This window comes from Pristis pectinata, chromosome 4, assembly GCF_009764475.1.
Source record: "Pristis pectinata isolate sPriPec2 chromosome 4, sPriPec2.1.pri, whole genome shotgun sequence".
Taxonomy (NCBI): Eukaryota; Metazoa; Chordata; class Chondrichthyes; order Rhinopristiformes; family Pristidae; genus Pristis; species Pristis pectinata.
This window is the reverse complement of record NC_067408.1, coordinates 73,172,483-73,188,614: the sequence shown is the minus strand read 5'-3', so window position 1 is coordinate 73,188,614 and position 16,132 is coordinate 73,172,483. Positions and strand designations below refer to the sequence as shown.

Genomic DNA, 16,132 nt, shown 5'->3' with positions numbered 1-16,132 from the left:
TCAGATAGGATAATGAAAAAGTAGTGACTTTCATTGGTTAGCTTATACTTGCATTTATTTTCCTTTATCTTCTGCCTTGCTGAATAAAATGAGTAGCATTGACTCACTGTGTCAGTCGTTTTCTTGAAATCTATGTTATTTTTTTCCTCGTAGCTCATCAACTCTCCTTGAGAAAATGTGGCAGCAATTCTATTCATGTCTGTCCTTTTGGTACAGTGTATTGAAGGAAGAGGAACAGCTCCAGTTATTTTCCTGGCCCATCAAAGCCACACTATATTCCATATGCACTAAGTCAAAATGATCAGGAAAATTTCATTTTTTTCCCATTTCTGAGCTAAGTTGGTTCACTTTTGCCTTCATAACAATTGTGATTTAAAAAATATCTATTAGGCTTTGATCAAGGAAAATTAGCTAGATTCTCCTGATACCTAAATTGGAATTTCCAAGGGAAAATTAGAATGGTGATATTTGATCATAGCACTTTCAGGCTTATATACATTAATCTTGCTGGTCAATTCCCATCAAGCTCAGAGACTAGTTCCTTGGATACTGCTGACCTTAGCAGTGTACCCAACAAGGGATGAAAGGAAAAAAATGAGAATGGTTCCTTTTTTAATGCATACCATATGAAATAATAATCACAACATGGTGACAGTCACTCCACTGTAAACATAATTACCTAGAAGCTAATTATGTTTAAAAAAGAAAACGAGTCTTTGGATGCTCATATATTCTTGGCATTTTGTTTCATTGAAATGGTGCTCCAAATGGATATAATTTGACGTGTGAGATTAATGTTACTAATTTACTTTTCACTGAGTAGCTAAAAGCCCTGGTAGGCTGTTACAAGCAGTAACAGTGAATACAGTTTGGGCATTGTGTTTCAGTATTTATTATTTGTTATCCCTTAGGATATTTTCCAGATTGCTTGTTAAAAGCATTCTCAGTATGCTTCAGGTACTGTATCTGTGTTTATTTTGTGTTGAGCATTCCACAATAGCCCATACTTCTTACAAGAGTTTGAGTCAAAGACACAACCCCATGTCCCATTGAAATGAGTATCTTGTGAGCTGTTGGATCTGGGCAGATTAGAAACAAGTCACTTAGCAGATAATTTATGCAATTTGGCACTGGTAAATGAAAGATTTTACAGTGGGATAGACTTCAACTTGTCTCACTGGTGGGAATGGGCAATACTACTGTTAAGGTGGTGATGTAGTGCATATGGTTCAATAGCATCTCCAATCCAGCAGTTGACAATTTAAAACACGCTTATTCTTAGTAGCTGAAGCAGTTGTAAACCCCATTTAAAATGCAAATCGTGGTCGTACGTCTGCACAAGTGGATGTGGCAAAGAGGGACAATGAAGTTAACTTGAAATTGTAGGACTTAGACTAGTAGGAGTTTCCTCTCTCCTCTCCCAGCTCTGACCTCTCACCCCAAGATGCATCACTCCACTTGCACTCATGTGACATGCCTGGGTGACTCACTGTTAGTGGGGCAGGCAGTAGACATGACATTGGTCAGGAAGGTCACTCATTTTTGTTGGTCAATCAAGTTAAAATCAGGCTCAGTATAAAATGAACAAGACTTAACTAAGGAGGTGAGATGCAAACTGAGATTGAATTGGTTGCACTGCACGAAAAGCAGTGTTTAAAATAAAACTGGAATTCTAAATTTGAATTTTTGTGTTCTGGAAAACTGCAGGGGGGGTAATTATTAATTTTCTGTGTTTCTGTGCACATTCGGAGATACTATGACAGCTGACTTAGCCATGCCTCAGGCTTTGCCAGCTGTCAAAGATATCATGGAATGCTTCTGAATGTGCCTGACAATTAGAAACATTAAAACCTATTAAAAATCAATTGAGCAATAAAAAAAACTTAGAAGTGCTTTTGAGAAATCAAAAACATTTAAGCAAACTCAATTAATTCAAAAACTAAATTGCTTTGCACTTACCCACTGTCTCACAGATGTTCCACTCTATTAAAATGGATGCATTTGGTGTGTCTGGTGAAGATACAACAGGCAGATTCCCCAGTGTAATTGCTGGGGAATTGCAGCACGTTTCCACTCCACTCCTGGATTCCACGCAGAGTCCAGTGTCAGAAGATTACTGGCCAAGAACAGGCAGAGGGTTTGTGACTTGAACATTCATGCAGGAATCCCAAACCTGCCAGCACTTGTGAGGTTGTCAACACGCAGATATAATTTTTCTACAACAAAGACATATCTGCAAGTTATAATTTGTATCCCTGCATCAATTAATCCATTAGTGGAGAGAGGCCAAAACTGGAAGAAAGGAATGTTTGGTTATTGTGTTTTTAATTCTATAAGAAATGAAGCAACAATTGTAAACTGTGTTGCTTCCTGTTGTCCCATTCATCTGTGCTTAATGTTAGTGCATAATAACCATAAGCTATTTATGATCTTGGTTTTATTTCCACCTTCAATCCTGTGAATGTTTTATGCGAGCTTCAGGTGCCTTGACATTAAAATCCGGTTATTATTATATCATGTAAAAGCTGTGATCCTACAGGGGAAATAGATTTGTCTCAGTCACTTTTCATTGTGATCTGAGAATTACTTGTCTGTTTTCGGCACAAATTATTTGCTTATAAAATTTGAGTCCTCAATAGAATGAATAAACTGTGAAAGTACTCGTCTCTTTGCTTCAACCTGTACTTCAGGATAACAATACTTGTGTATCCCAGTGCATTTCAGAAGAGGAAATAAACAACTGATAGGCCTTTGCTGGAGGCCTGATAGAAACTTTAGTTAAGAAAGATGTGTTATAAGAAAGGTTTTTTCAGGGTTGGGGGATGTATGCACAGGTTTGGAGAGAGAATTCTGCAGGTTGGAGCTGAAGTGGCTGAATGTGATGTCCAAGAGACCAGATCCTGAACACTATGAGGAAGGAAGGCTAAAGTGCATTCACATCGGTTGGGCATGAAAGGATCTGTAGATGAAGTTGAAGATTTTCAGTTTGATCTATGCTGTTAGCTGTTTAGGCTGCAGAATAAGCTCAAGAACAGGACGGGGAATATATGCACTGGAGTTTTGGGAAAGATTATATACTCACAATAGCCTATGTAGCCATGAATAAAAGTTCCAAGAACAGTTGGAATAAGATAGGGTTTGGGGCTAACTGTTGTGGTGTTAGATGGGAGCGGGCAGTAATCACTAGGCAAATAGTCAACCTGGAGTCAAACATAACCGTGAGAATGCAAGCAATCTAGAGACTGGAGTAATCAGTCAGGGACAAATGAAAAGGTTGTAACAGTTTTTGACAAAAGAAAATGATGGCTTCAGCAGTGTTTGAAATTTCCATCAAGGCATCAAGTGTGACAATGTTAAGCTCAGAGAAAATGAAGCAGTGTTGGTCTTGTGGTAGGAAGGTATTTCCCTCATTCTTTTCAAAACCAAATGGTCCCAAGTCTGGTACTGATTGGCCTGGAAACTCTTCTGCTTCAATAATAACATTCGTTCTTTGGAAAAGGGCCACTATAAACTCATTCCCTTATCACCCATTCCTCTAATTTAGAAGATACAGATGACTGGATCAGTGCACAAATATGGTTATCTTTTGTCTCCTATCTTCATGAATGTTTTAACTCATTTAAAAATGTAGTTTGATGACGCCATTAACAAAGCAGACAGAGTAATGTAATATGAAAGCATTAAAGTCCACTGCTAAAACCAAAGTAATTCTTGGATTTATGTAATAGATTCATGCTGGATTATAGGAATTGTTGATCACCAATATCTGGTAGCATATTTAATAGGAACTGGGTTAAGTATATAGCTCTTCAATTCATTAGGCACAAGAGACATTTACTTCATCTCTGGGTTGGCTTTAAGCTCATGTTGAAGAGATAAAAGCAGATTCTGCATAAAACCACTCCCCTTGAGATGTATGTTTAGTCTGTTTGAGATTTATTCAGGCTTACATTATTGTTCACTGTCATTCATAAGAAATCTCAGCAGTAATGTTTGTGAAATATCTTCTGATTTTTAAAATAACAAGTTCCATATGTGAGGTGTATTATACCCTCTTGTTAATCCAAGACCATTGATGTGCATAGTGCCTCCTGTCACTTAGTGTCACATATGAGTTGGAAAGAGGGAAAGCCAATAACAACTGGTTTGTGAAAGCAAGACAGATCAGGAACTAAACGGCACTAACATGATACAAGGCAGCAATCCCACAGTGAGGAATTTCTTTTGTTCCTTTCATTTGTGATGGGACCGCTTAATGATTTTGATAATATATTTCTTCAGAATCAACAACTGGGAAATCAAGCATACTTGATTGTTCTATGCATTACATTGGTATTGATATAGGTTTATTATTGTCACATGTACCAAGAAACAGTGAAAAGCTTTTTTTGCATGCCATCCAGACAGATCATGCCATACATAATTATTACTGAGGTAGTTAAAAAGAAAACAGAATACAGAATAAAGTATTGCAGTTACAGAGAAAGTGCTATGAAGGTAGACAGATAAAGTGCAAGGGCCACAACGAAGTACATTGGGAGATCAAGAGTTCACCTTTTAGTGGATGAGATGTCCATTCAAGAATCTGATATAAGTGGGATAGAAGCTGAGCTTGAGCCTGGTGGTACGTGCTCTTAGGCTTTTGTATCTTCTGCCTGATGGCAGAGGGGAGAAGAGAGAATGACCAGGGAAGGAGAGGTCCTTGATAATGTTAGCCGAAGTGTTAGACAGAGTCAATGGAAGAGAGGCTTCATATTGATTTATGGTATATTGATTGACAGGAAGCAAGGCATTAGGCCAAACAGGGAGAGAGTTGGCCATTGACGCTGATATTTTGCAGTTTAATGAAGGCAAGGTTCTGGATCGTGATGCTTCCATGTGGGATGGTAACAGCATCCAAAGATGGGGGTCGCAAGTATAAATCAAATGAGGAGTTCAGGAGAGTCTTCTTGGAGTGGTGAGAATGCAGAATTTGCCATCGCATTGAGTGACTGATGTAAACAGCTTTCCTTTATTTATTCATCACCAGTTGCCCTTGAGCTGCCTTGAGCCCTTGAGCTCACCAATCATGGTGAGCTGCCTTGACCAGTTGCTGTCCTTCTGATGAAGGTAGTCCCACACTGCCTCTAGATCCAGCAACGATGAAGGACGGGCAATATATTTCCAAGTCAGGTTGAAGAAGAACATGGGTACATTTTAGGGAAAGTTCAATAAGTATGAGCCTTGCACACATTACTTTTCAGTTGGGAAAGAAAGGGCTCTATATTTTTGACTGTAAACATGATTACCTTGTGTTCATTGAATTGGAGGTTCAGTACGTCTGAGAAATAGGAGCCACTCTGCTGAACTTGGAGGTCGTATTAAGCCAAAAAGTCAGGTGCTGCAGGTTTTAGAGGAACTGGTTATCTGGTATTGGTGGTGTTTGTACAAAGCTTTAAACTTCAGAACTTGGTGTCATATATTTCTTTTTTAACAGTCCACTTTGTTTTCTCCTCTACCACAGTTAAGTTTTGTCTATTCTGAACATTTGTAGATCCTGGCAATCCCATTGAAAATGTCATCAGTTAACCTCATTCTGACCTTATATGAATAGAACACAGGAGCAAATTGAAACTAAGGCTAACAAACAGGGTTAATGTGCAAGTTGGCCATGATCAAAACTAAAGCCAGCACAGGGTCAAAATACTCAGCTACATATTGTTGCTCGCATGTTCATGTTGCCAAACAGAAAGAAGGTGGTGCCATCCTACATATTCTTCAGAAAGCAATAATTGTCACTGAAATTAGTTGTTAGATATGGGCTTTACTAGCTAAAGTAGTGAAGAACAATGACACAAATTTCAGTTCAAGAGAGAGTTTAACAGCTTAGGAAATTCTTGCCAAAAAAATGTCTGGCAAAGTGTGAACTGGAATCCAGATCAAATATGTTACACTCAATGAGAATTTAAAAGGGACTACCTATTGGTTAGCTACATAAGAATTCACAGGACCAGGTCACATTGCTCGTTTAAGCTTGGCTTTCAGGTATTGAAACTAAAGTAAGTCATAGACTTCTGACATGCACGTTCAAATGTGACACCCCAGTTCTGACTGATGCTGCAGAAGACTGAATCTGTTTGTTCTGTCCCTCGATATACTGCACATGGAGCCCAGCAGCAGGCTCACTCATGCTGGGATCCCCCAGCACTTTGCCTCTTGGATCCTGCACCAGGTCAGATGAGACACAGGATATGAGACTATTGACTTCAATGGGAATCAGAGGACAAAGGTTTAGGAAGCAATGAAGTTACTCCGTAACATTATTTTGTCTTACTTTTATGTTTTAATTACTTACGTTTTATGTGTATTTAGTTATTTTTCTATTTTGTTTTTAATTTTATAGGTCTTTGAATGTGAGAGACATTTTAAAATCTATTTAAACCAATTGCAGCTCATGCAGTTGGTGAAACCCTGACACAACTTTGCCAGCTGTCAAAGGCTGTGCACTGCACTGCGCTGGCTAAAAACCATGGCACCATTGAGATCACATGACAGCGCTTCGGGATGCAAAGGACCAGTGACATTGGCCTTCCGTATCCAAACAAGCAAAATATAGGGGTAATGGGACTGGGCCAGCAAGATTTGGCCCAAAGATCTGATGTACTTTTTAAAGAAAATGGAGTTCAAAATATTAACTAGAAAAGTATACAATTTATTGAAGACTGTCATCTTTTTTCCTACCTCTGAATTTTAGCATAATTTAAGGATCATCTTAGAATATGGTTTTGTAAATATTTAGTTCTGACCCAGTGCTTTGGTAAAATGGCCAATTTTAAGAGTCTACCAGATAAGAAGGCATCTCACTGTACCTGATTCCTTGCTGTGTCATTCAGTTCCAAGCCAGCTCACCAACTGCAACCCTGGGAAAAGTCTCCCAACCATTTTCTGTCACTTGTCCAATCCATCCCTCCCCCAACTTTCTCCTCAACATGCAACTAATTTTTTTCTCTCTTTCCCGGTTTGGACAAAGGGTTGTTGACCTGAAATGTTAACTCTGTTTCTCTTTCTGCAGATGCTGCCTGACTTGCTGGGTTTCCAGCAATTTTCTTGTTTTGATTTCTTACAAACTTGTGCTGTGGAGCAGATTCCACCTCGAGTCCAGAGGTACAAATATAACAGGTCTTTATTGGCTAGATACAAGCATGCAAGGGAGGACCTCTGATGAGCGTCTCCTGGGTAGTTGTGATACAATGATTTAAATGCATAATCGAGGCAGAGACAATGATAGTTATACAGTCAGAGTTGTAGGGTTACACAGCACAGAAATGGGTCCTACGAACCACCATGTCCATGCCAGTCTTTTTGCCCATTTACACTAATCCCATTTGCCCACATTAGGACCATATCTTCCTATGCCTTGCCTCTTTAAGTGTCTGTCTAATTGCCTCTTAAACATAGTTAATATTGATATGTGCATGCATGAGTATTGCTCGTTGACAGGTGACCATCTTAGCCCATCCCACTGGCTTTCCATGACGTTCCCAACACCCTGAGCATTGGCCAGAACAGGAGCTCTTTGTTCTCTTCAGTAAGACTCTCTCACTGAAGACATCTTGTGATTTATGGTTCCCTTTCAGCTGGACTTCCTTCACTCTTATCTATCAATTCTCAAGGTTCTAACTCGATGAATGTTCTTATGCTTTCTACCGCATTTTAAACAGCCAGATCTGAAATATTGAACTTCTTACCGTTGTCATGTATCCCATCATGCCTTGTCGTTAGATTATGTTCAAAGTCAAGTTTATTGCCATAAGCACAAGTACATGTATGCACAGGTGCAATATAAAACTTACTTGCAGCAGCATCACAGGCACATAGCATCAGAGACACAGCATTCACAAGAACAACATGTTATACAAAGTTATACAAGAAAGAACACATTTGGAACAATAAAAAACAAAGTCCATTATAGTGCAAAGTGATCAAAGTGGTCATAGTGTTGCTATACTGAGGTAAAGGCTAGGGTTGTGCAGGTTGGTTCCAGAACCGAATGGTTGAAGGGAAGTAGCTTGAACCTGGTGGTGTGCGACTTCGGGCTTCTGTACCTCCTGCCCAATTGTAGCTGTGAGAAGATGGCATGGTCCAGGTGGTGGGGATCTTTGATGATAGATGTTGCCTTCTTGAGCATATTATTATTTGTGCAGAGCATGCATTTAAAACTGCAGTGTATACCATTAATGATTTCATACGATATAGTCATCCTATACAATCATGACAACATAGAATAAGAATATTAGAGGCAGCTGCTGATGATGAGCAACTTTTAAAACCAGCCTCAGCACAAACCCATAGCTGACACCAACAATGAACAAAGATTCATTCGATCTGTTATGGTGGCTGTGTAAGAATTAAACAAAAAAAAACAAAAACAAAGCAGACCTTTATAAAATGGTTGAAACTGGCAATTTGATAGTTACTGCAACCACTGATCAAGTTCTGTGGAATAACATAAAGGGATAATAAAGCTGTGCTCAATTTATGACTTGTAATGGTTTGTAAAGTTGAAAGCAAGCATATTAATCATTCTTAACTGTGCATATAATTCCACTGAAACATTTTAATCCTATTAGACTAATGCGTTGAACTCCATTATGTTTGAGAGATGTGAAATTATTCTTATTAAGTAACATTATAATAAAAAAGTTAATGTAGCCACTCTGGCCGTACTAATAGGAAATCACATGATAAGAAGATGAATTTGTTTTAGAAAAGATGGTGAATTTTTTTTGTTCTATAACTGTCTTTGTTTATTAAAAATAACCAAAGTAGTTAAACATCATGAAATATGTTCTGATAAGTTTACTTAAAGGAAAGAAATGTTTTGCATTTACACACTGTCCTTATAACTTGAGGCCATCCCAAAGCAATTAACAACCAATAAAGTGCTTTTGAAATGTAATCTCATGTAATAGTGAGAAATGTTGCAATTAATTCTGTCATTATGGTATTCTGCATTTGGATAGACTTGTAAATTGTGGACTTTTTGTATAAGCATCCATTTTATGGTTCACTGGAAAGTTTGGTGACCTTATTTACTGATGATAGTCTCCAAAAATGACAAGGTAAATTACTTTACCACTAAATGATGTTAGTATGTTATAGCTTATGATGATCATTATCGTTCACCCATCATTAGCCTTTTTCATGGCCACTGATGAGTGAAATTAGCAGTGAAGAAAATTGATATTTAAACTTTTAACTTAATTTTTTTTTAATTTCTAGCCACAGAAGCAAGTCTTCAGGCTGGTTACCTTCTCCGCCCAACTGGAACTGTTCTCAGGGGCTTCCCTATGGATGGGAGATGGCGACTAATAAGGATGGCAGAGATTACTACATCAAGTATGTTTAAAGCCTGTTGTTTGGTTGAGTCCATTGTTTCCTGGTTTACAAAGATAACTGCAATTACACTTGATCTACAAAATATTGGCAATTTTGACCTCACTATTCCATGACCTAGAGCTCATCATCAACAGCAAAAAAAAATTCTCTGGCTTTTGTTTGTTATTTTTTAAAAGAAGTGTTCATTTTTCAGAGTCTAGGTGCCACTGGCAAAGCCCATCCCTAACTGCCCTTGAGAAATTGGTGGTGAACCGCTGCCTGGAACTGTTGCAGTCCTTCTGGTCAAGGCACTCCCTGAGTGCTGCTTTGTTGGGAGTTCCAGGATTTAGATCCAGTGATGGTGAAAGATCAGTGACATGTTTCCAAGTCAGGATGGTATGCAGCTTGAACAGGAGCATGTAGGTGGCGGTGTTCCCATGTGCCTTCTGCTCCCGGCCTCCTTGGTGGTAGAGGTAGTAGATGCTAATTTGAGCCACACGGCAGTGGCGGTGGGGAGGGAAGGAATTGTTAGGGTGGTGGATCATTAAGGGTATTGAGCTTGTTGAGCGTTACTATTCTTGTTGTCAATTTACTTGAATTAGTACTACAGCAGTGAAATAAGTAACTTCTTTGAATTTTGTTAGGGACAGTTGTTCATTGAAGAAAACCAATATCCAACCACAGTAATATATGAATTTTAAACTTAACACCATTGCAACATCACACCAGCCTCAGGGTATGCCAGCAAAGGGATTAAGCTACTGGGCAAGTATCCAAAGGTCTGAGCCACTAAGACACTAATTGCCACCCCAACCCTGGCAACTGGGGAAAGTTCAATTCAGATAATTGAATAAATCTGCAGTTAAAAGTTGATATTGGTAATGATGACCATGAAACTACCAGATTGCCATAAACCTATCGTTTACTCTGGAAATGAAGATCTGGCCTATATTTGACTCCAGAGCCACCAATGTAGATAACTCTTAATGTCTCGCCAATTCAGGAACAAAGAGGGATGTTAAAATTTCATGGAGAAGTGATGTCAGATGTGATATCCATATCCTGTGAGTAAAAAATAACTTGTCTGATTTTAGCCCAGACTGTCTGTTTGTTGAGTGCTGTCTTTTGAAATATCTACAGTGTAAAACAGACATTTCACTTTCAAGAAGGAACTATATTTTCTTCTTCTTAAATCCTAGCTTCTCTGTAATATAGAAGAATTAGTTATTACAATGGTTATTTAAGATTTCTTGTTTAAACACCTGTGTGGGTTTACACACAAGTAACAGGCAAACCTACTTTTACTCTCCAATATTAACTGGTGTCCACAAAGTGCAGTTCCATAGGAGACTGCTCTTCACACTTACAAAGCAAATAACTACAGTTTGTGGTTCTGGAGTGGAGGTGTCAGAAATGATTTGATGAATCTCTGGCCTGTAAAATAAACTAAAGGTGACAAAGTGATTTCAGCAGCTGAAATTTACTTTCAGAGACATTAGTGAGCAATTCACTTTAATTGCAAACTTAATAATTTATTATCTGATGTCTTCAGCTTCAGTTTGTCAATTAGATTCCCTTTCTAAATTTTATCTACAGTGTTATGATTTCCTGTCTCATTCCATTAAAATTCAGCTTACTGATAGACAGCTGTTTCGAAGGATGAGCTGTTGAGTGTCCACTGCACACAGTTCAGTTCATTTCTAACTTCCACTCAAACTTGGCTAAAGACGGAAGTCTGAATTGACCTGATGGTCAGTTGCTGGCAGCCCTGACCTCCAGCGCCACTGGTGGACGCACCACTGAGTCCAGTGATGGAGCACTGATATGCTGGAGACAGGGCTGGATACATAGCACTTCCTGTCCCTTAGCTTAACACTAGGACTTGCTGGTGTATGATGGTGATCCCATCCATTTGTGGAAAGCCTTTGGATTATTTGGCTTTATTTTAATATTTTTAATTAAATGTTTATTTTTCTGGTGTTTTAATTGAGTATATTTATTCGTAATTTTGTTAACTTTTAATTTTTACTTTTTACTTATTTAAATCCGATTATCAGACACATTGAAAAACAATTCAAATGCCTAGGGCAGCAGTGAGTTGTCACAGTCTGTCAGGGCATTGGTGGGACTCCACCTGAAGTCCCCTTGCCTCTTGCACCCCACTTTACCTTATGGGGTGTCGCTTGGGTGCAGGGGGTCAAGCCAATCAGCCCTGATGTAAGAACCACAAGACAAGGGGCCTTGTTTTAATATTTTGCTTTCCTTTTTTATTTTTCATTATTTGTGTGCGTTTTAGTTAGACTCATAAGTCATAGAGTAACACAGCATGGGAACAGGCCCTTCGGCCCAACTCATCAATACTGACCATGGCGCTCACCAAGCTGGTCCCATTTGCCTGCATTTGGCCCATTTCCCTCTAAACATCTCCTATACATGTACTTATCAAAATGTCTTTTGAATGTTATTATTGTACCTGCCTCAACCACTTCCCCTGACAGCTTGTTCCATATACGCACCACCCTCTGCGAGAGGAAGTTCCCCCTCAGGTCCCTTTTAAATCCTTCACCTTAAACCTATGCCCTCTAGTTTTTAGTTCCCCTTCCCTGGGAAAAAGGCTGTGTTTGTTCACCCTATCTATACCCCTCATGATTTTATACACCTCTATTAGGTCAGCACTCAATCTCACATGTTCCAAGGAATAAAGTCCGAGTTGAGTATTTTTTTAAGAATTTGCTTCTATTTTAATAGTTTTTTAAAGGTCTCTGAATGTCAAAGCCAGTGACAGTTTTTACAGCTGGCTGAGCCCCATTTAGCTTTGCCACCTTTCAGAGGCAGGGCCTCTCAGCCGAGACACTGTTGCCACTGAGGTCACACCATTTGAAATCCTGGATGCACAGGACAGGCAAGGTTGGTGCTCTGCATCTATGAGAGGTAAGTGCAGGCATGTGGGCAGGATTTGTGTCCAACACAATCAGCCCATCTTATTCCTCCACCTTCCCCCAACTTTGTTCTTTCCTTAGACTTCAGAAATGCAGAATTTATGACCTCTTTCAGCCATCACTTACTTTTAGAAACGGCAGGCTTCTGATGCCGATGGTGGCTGGTAATTAACTTTTAATTAGTGCTGGAGGATCTGATTGAGAATGGGCTCCATCTCAAGTTTCCTTGTGGAGTTCAGTGGCAGAGAAAACTGATAAATTCAGCCTCTTCCAAGTCTGTCAGTGAGTCCCAGAATCACCTTGTTTAACACTGTGGGTGTGTAAGTCCCAGACTCACCTTTGTTTAAATGTCTGATTGCTGGTGGTTCCAATCAGAACTGCTAGTGACAGCCAGCCCAGAATGGTCCTTTATGACAGTATGTGCCTAATGTTATGGCTTGTGCTTCAAACATTATCTTCTCTTATCTTGCTTTGCTGCTTTTGCCTCGTACCCCTTATATTCCTCCTTTTCAAGCACTGGCACAATTGTTCCTCACCGGATCTTGCTGGATTACATACAGCGATGTGGTGTCCCAGTGTCCTCAGCCAAGAGGACATAATCAGGAACATAAAATTATGGAAGCTTTAGATAGGGTGACTGCATGAAGCTTTTCCCCATATCAGAGGCAGATAAAAGTAGAGGATATAGGGTAAGGGGGAAGAGAGGGGATTGGAGGGGCACCTTCTTCACCCGGAGAGTGGTAAATTCCTGGAATGCACTACCTGAAAGAATGGGTGAAGTTGGGTCACTGACAACATTTCAGAAGTGTCTATCTGAGCACATAGAAACAGAAGGCAAGTGACCAAGTGCTGAGAGATGGATTAATACAAAAGGGTGACGACTAGTTGGTTTTGACAAGTTGGGCCAAATGGCCTATTTCTAAGCTATACAATTCTATTACTGCAATTTTTTTTTGGTGTTCTAGGACCATCTTCAAAGATAAATCTATCCCCTTACTACTTCACTACATACTATCTTTCTATACCTCTCTCCCCCTCCACCCTGCATTCTCACCTATAACAATACCTTTCTGGAGCTCCTAAATTTGATTACTTTCTTGACTATTGTTGAGACCTTCAGGTCAGCTCTTCCCCTAACCCTCTACCTCTGTCTTTTCCCTTGTCTGCAGGGATACATTTTCTCTTCCATCACCCTGACATTCCTGCTCTCTGTATTTCTCTCTTTATTGTCTTGACCTGAACATGTCTTTGAGACCACCGTCTCCTCCCTTGACCTTAACTCTCGCCAAACTGCTGACCACCCAACTTCCCCTCCTAACCATGTGATAGGTAATACTGCTAAAGTTTACCTCTCCTCAAATGTTTACCCCACCCAAGCAAATCTGCTGTCATCACCATGCTCCTCAGAAATTATACTTGTGAATCATAATTTTTTGCACACTGTCACCCCATAACCCATGACCCTTTCTTTCCAAATCCATACAATATGCTGTCATGTCTGAAATCCATGCCATCTCCTCCAGTGCTCTGAACACCAGCATTCAGAATTTATCCCTTGTCATGGCAATGAAGCAACTTTTTCAAAGTCAGCAGTGTCATCCTATGTAGCTGAAGCTGTGCTAAACTACCACTCTACATCTGCCTCACCTGGACTGCAGCCTTTGTCACAGTGGTCCGGTCCAATCTCCTCAAGTGCATCGAGACCAATTCCTGTCTATTGAGTCTGTGGTTTCTCTGAACATTCTAACTCCTTACCTTCTGAAGTTCCCAAGGTCCAGTCCTCTGATCTGTCCTTTTTCTCATCTATATGCAGCCTTTTCAAAACATCATCCAAAAACTAATTATCAGTACATTCACTGATTACGCACGTCTCATCTTCTTCACTATCTCCCTCAGCCCCTTTGTGGCTCCGAACTGTCATTTTGTTTGCCTGGTGCCCAATACTGGAAATGCAGAAATATGCTCCAGCTATATATTCAGATGATGAAAGCTATTGATCTTGGTTCTGGCCGCAAACTCTGTTCCCTTCCTGCTGACTCCACACTTCTGCCTCGACATTGGATGAAGCTAAACTCAACTGTTCACAATCCGGACTTACTGTTTGACCCTGAACTGAGCTTCTGACCACATGTCCTCTGCAAAACCAACACTCACCTCCACAATATCTCCTGTCTCCTTCCCCATCACAGCGAAATCCTTATCCATACCATCGTTACCTCTAGACTTGAGTATGCCTCCCCATTAATCCATCTTTCACACTCAATAAACTTTTGAGCACCGAAATTCCTTCTGCCTTTATGCTAACTCACATCGTTCTCTCATTCGTAGTACAATTGTCGGAAATTTAATAACTGTACCTTATCGAAATTTAACATTATTCCCTTACATTTATATTTGATGCCCTATTAGTAAAGTAGTTTCTTACATTCCAGCAGTGATTACGTTTCAGAAGTACATTGCCTATAAAATCCTTTACAACATGCTAAAATTGTGAAAGATGCTGTATCAATGTAGGTTCCTTCCATATGTGATAACTAGAATTCTATTGCATTTTTATCCAACCATCTTCAGCTGCTTCATCAATGACCTTTCTTCCATCACAAAGTCAGAAGTGGGGATGTTTGCTGATGGTTGCACAATAGTCACTCATAAATGAATACTCTCCATTTACCTGGATAACTGCAACACCAGCAACACTCAAGAAGTTTTTCACCATCCGAAACACAGTACCCCATTTGGTATGCATCCTATTAACATTCATTCTTTCTACCACTGGTGCACAGTGGCCAGAATGCATACCACCTACAAAATGCACTGCAGTTACTTGTCTAAGGTGCTCTGACAGCCACTCTCAAATTTGCTATCTCGACCACCAAAAGGGATAAGGGCTACAGATGCATGGAAACCTCCCTAAAATATCAAGCCATCATGACTTGGAAGTACACTGATCCTTCATCATCAGTGGGTTAAATTGCTGGAACTCACTACTCATTTAAATTGTGGGAGTATCTCCTCAGGGCAATTAGATGTGGGTGATAAGTGTGGCATTATCATAGATGCCCACAGCCCAAAAATGAATGTTAAAAAAAACTTTTTTGCCTTAATTCCCACCTTTAACATGAGTACATCTGTATCTCTAAATCCTTTAATTCCTCCACTCTGGTAAAACTCATGGCATTGAAAATTTCCATCAACTTTTCTTTGAGAATATTCTGCTTTTTTCCTCCATTTATTCAATTCCATTTGATTCTATGTTCCAGGTTACCAATAGAAATCCTGAAACTGGTCCCCGTATACGTTCTTCGTGTTTGCAACAACTCAATTGGAGCCAATCTAGGGGAAAAAGATATCTGTTTGCACTCCCGTTTGCTTTTTGTAACAAGCTGCCTTCTGATCCATGTGCCTGCCTGCTATTTAACAACACGTGTTTTTTGAACACTGGGTATAAACCATCAGCTTCTCAATAATTCGGGCATTAGTACAATGTATATTCTGCCTCCTTAAAAAGTAACTTAATGTAATGGGTGAACAGAAGTTGTCCCAGCAGTAAAAACTCCAATCGTACAATGTTATACAGGTAATATAATGAAAGAATCAGCAATTTTTAAAATCTTCAGTTGCAAAACAACCCTAAAAGGTCCAAAGACTCTTCTCCTTTAAGATCTCCTTTCCATATGGAATCTGCCATGCCAAGTCAAAATGGCTTTAATAGCAAGAAATCATATCCCATGCAAAAGCCAGGGAATCATGTCACTGTCAGTTAAATATTTTTTCATGCGCAGTGGCCAGTCCACAGATTGCAGTAGACTGGAAAATCACTTGTAGAACAACTTGGG

General features: G+C 39.6%; 1 protein-coding gene across 4 annotated transcripts in view; it reads left to right on the top strand.

Moving 5' to 3' along the window:
* Nucleotides 1-16,132, top strand: part of frmpd4 (FERM and PDZ domain containing 4) — a 471,176-nt gene that overhangs the window by 233,890 nt on the left and 221,154 nt on the right. For 3 of the 4 annotated variants that reach the window (XM_052014783.1, XM_052014782.1, XM_052014781.1), the window contains one exon: nucleotides 9,262-9,378. In XM_052014783.1, the coding sequence (XP_051870743.1) occupies nucleotides 9,262-9,378 (117 nt within the window). Of the gene's footprint in view, nucleotides 1-9,261; nucleotides 9,379-16,132 lie in introns of those variants that run through there. The other variant, XM_052014787.1, reaches the window with a different exon arrangement.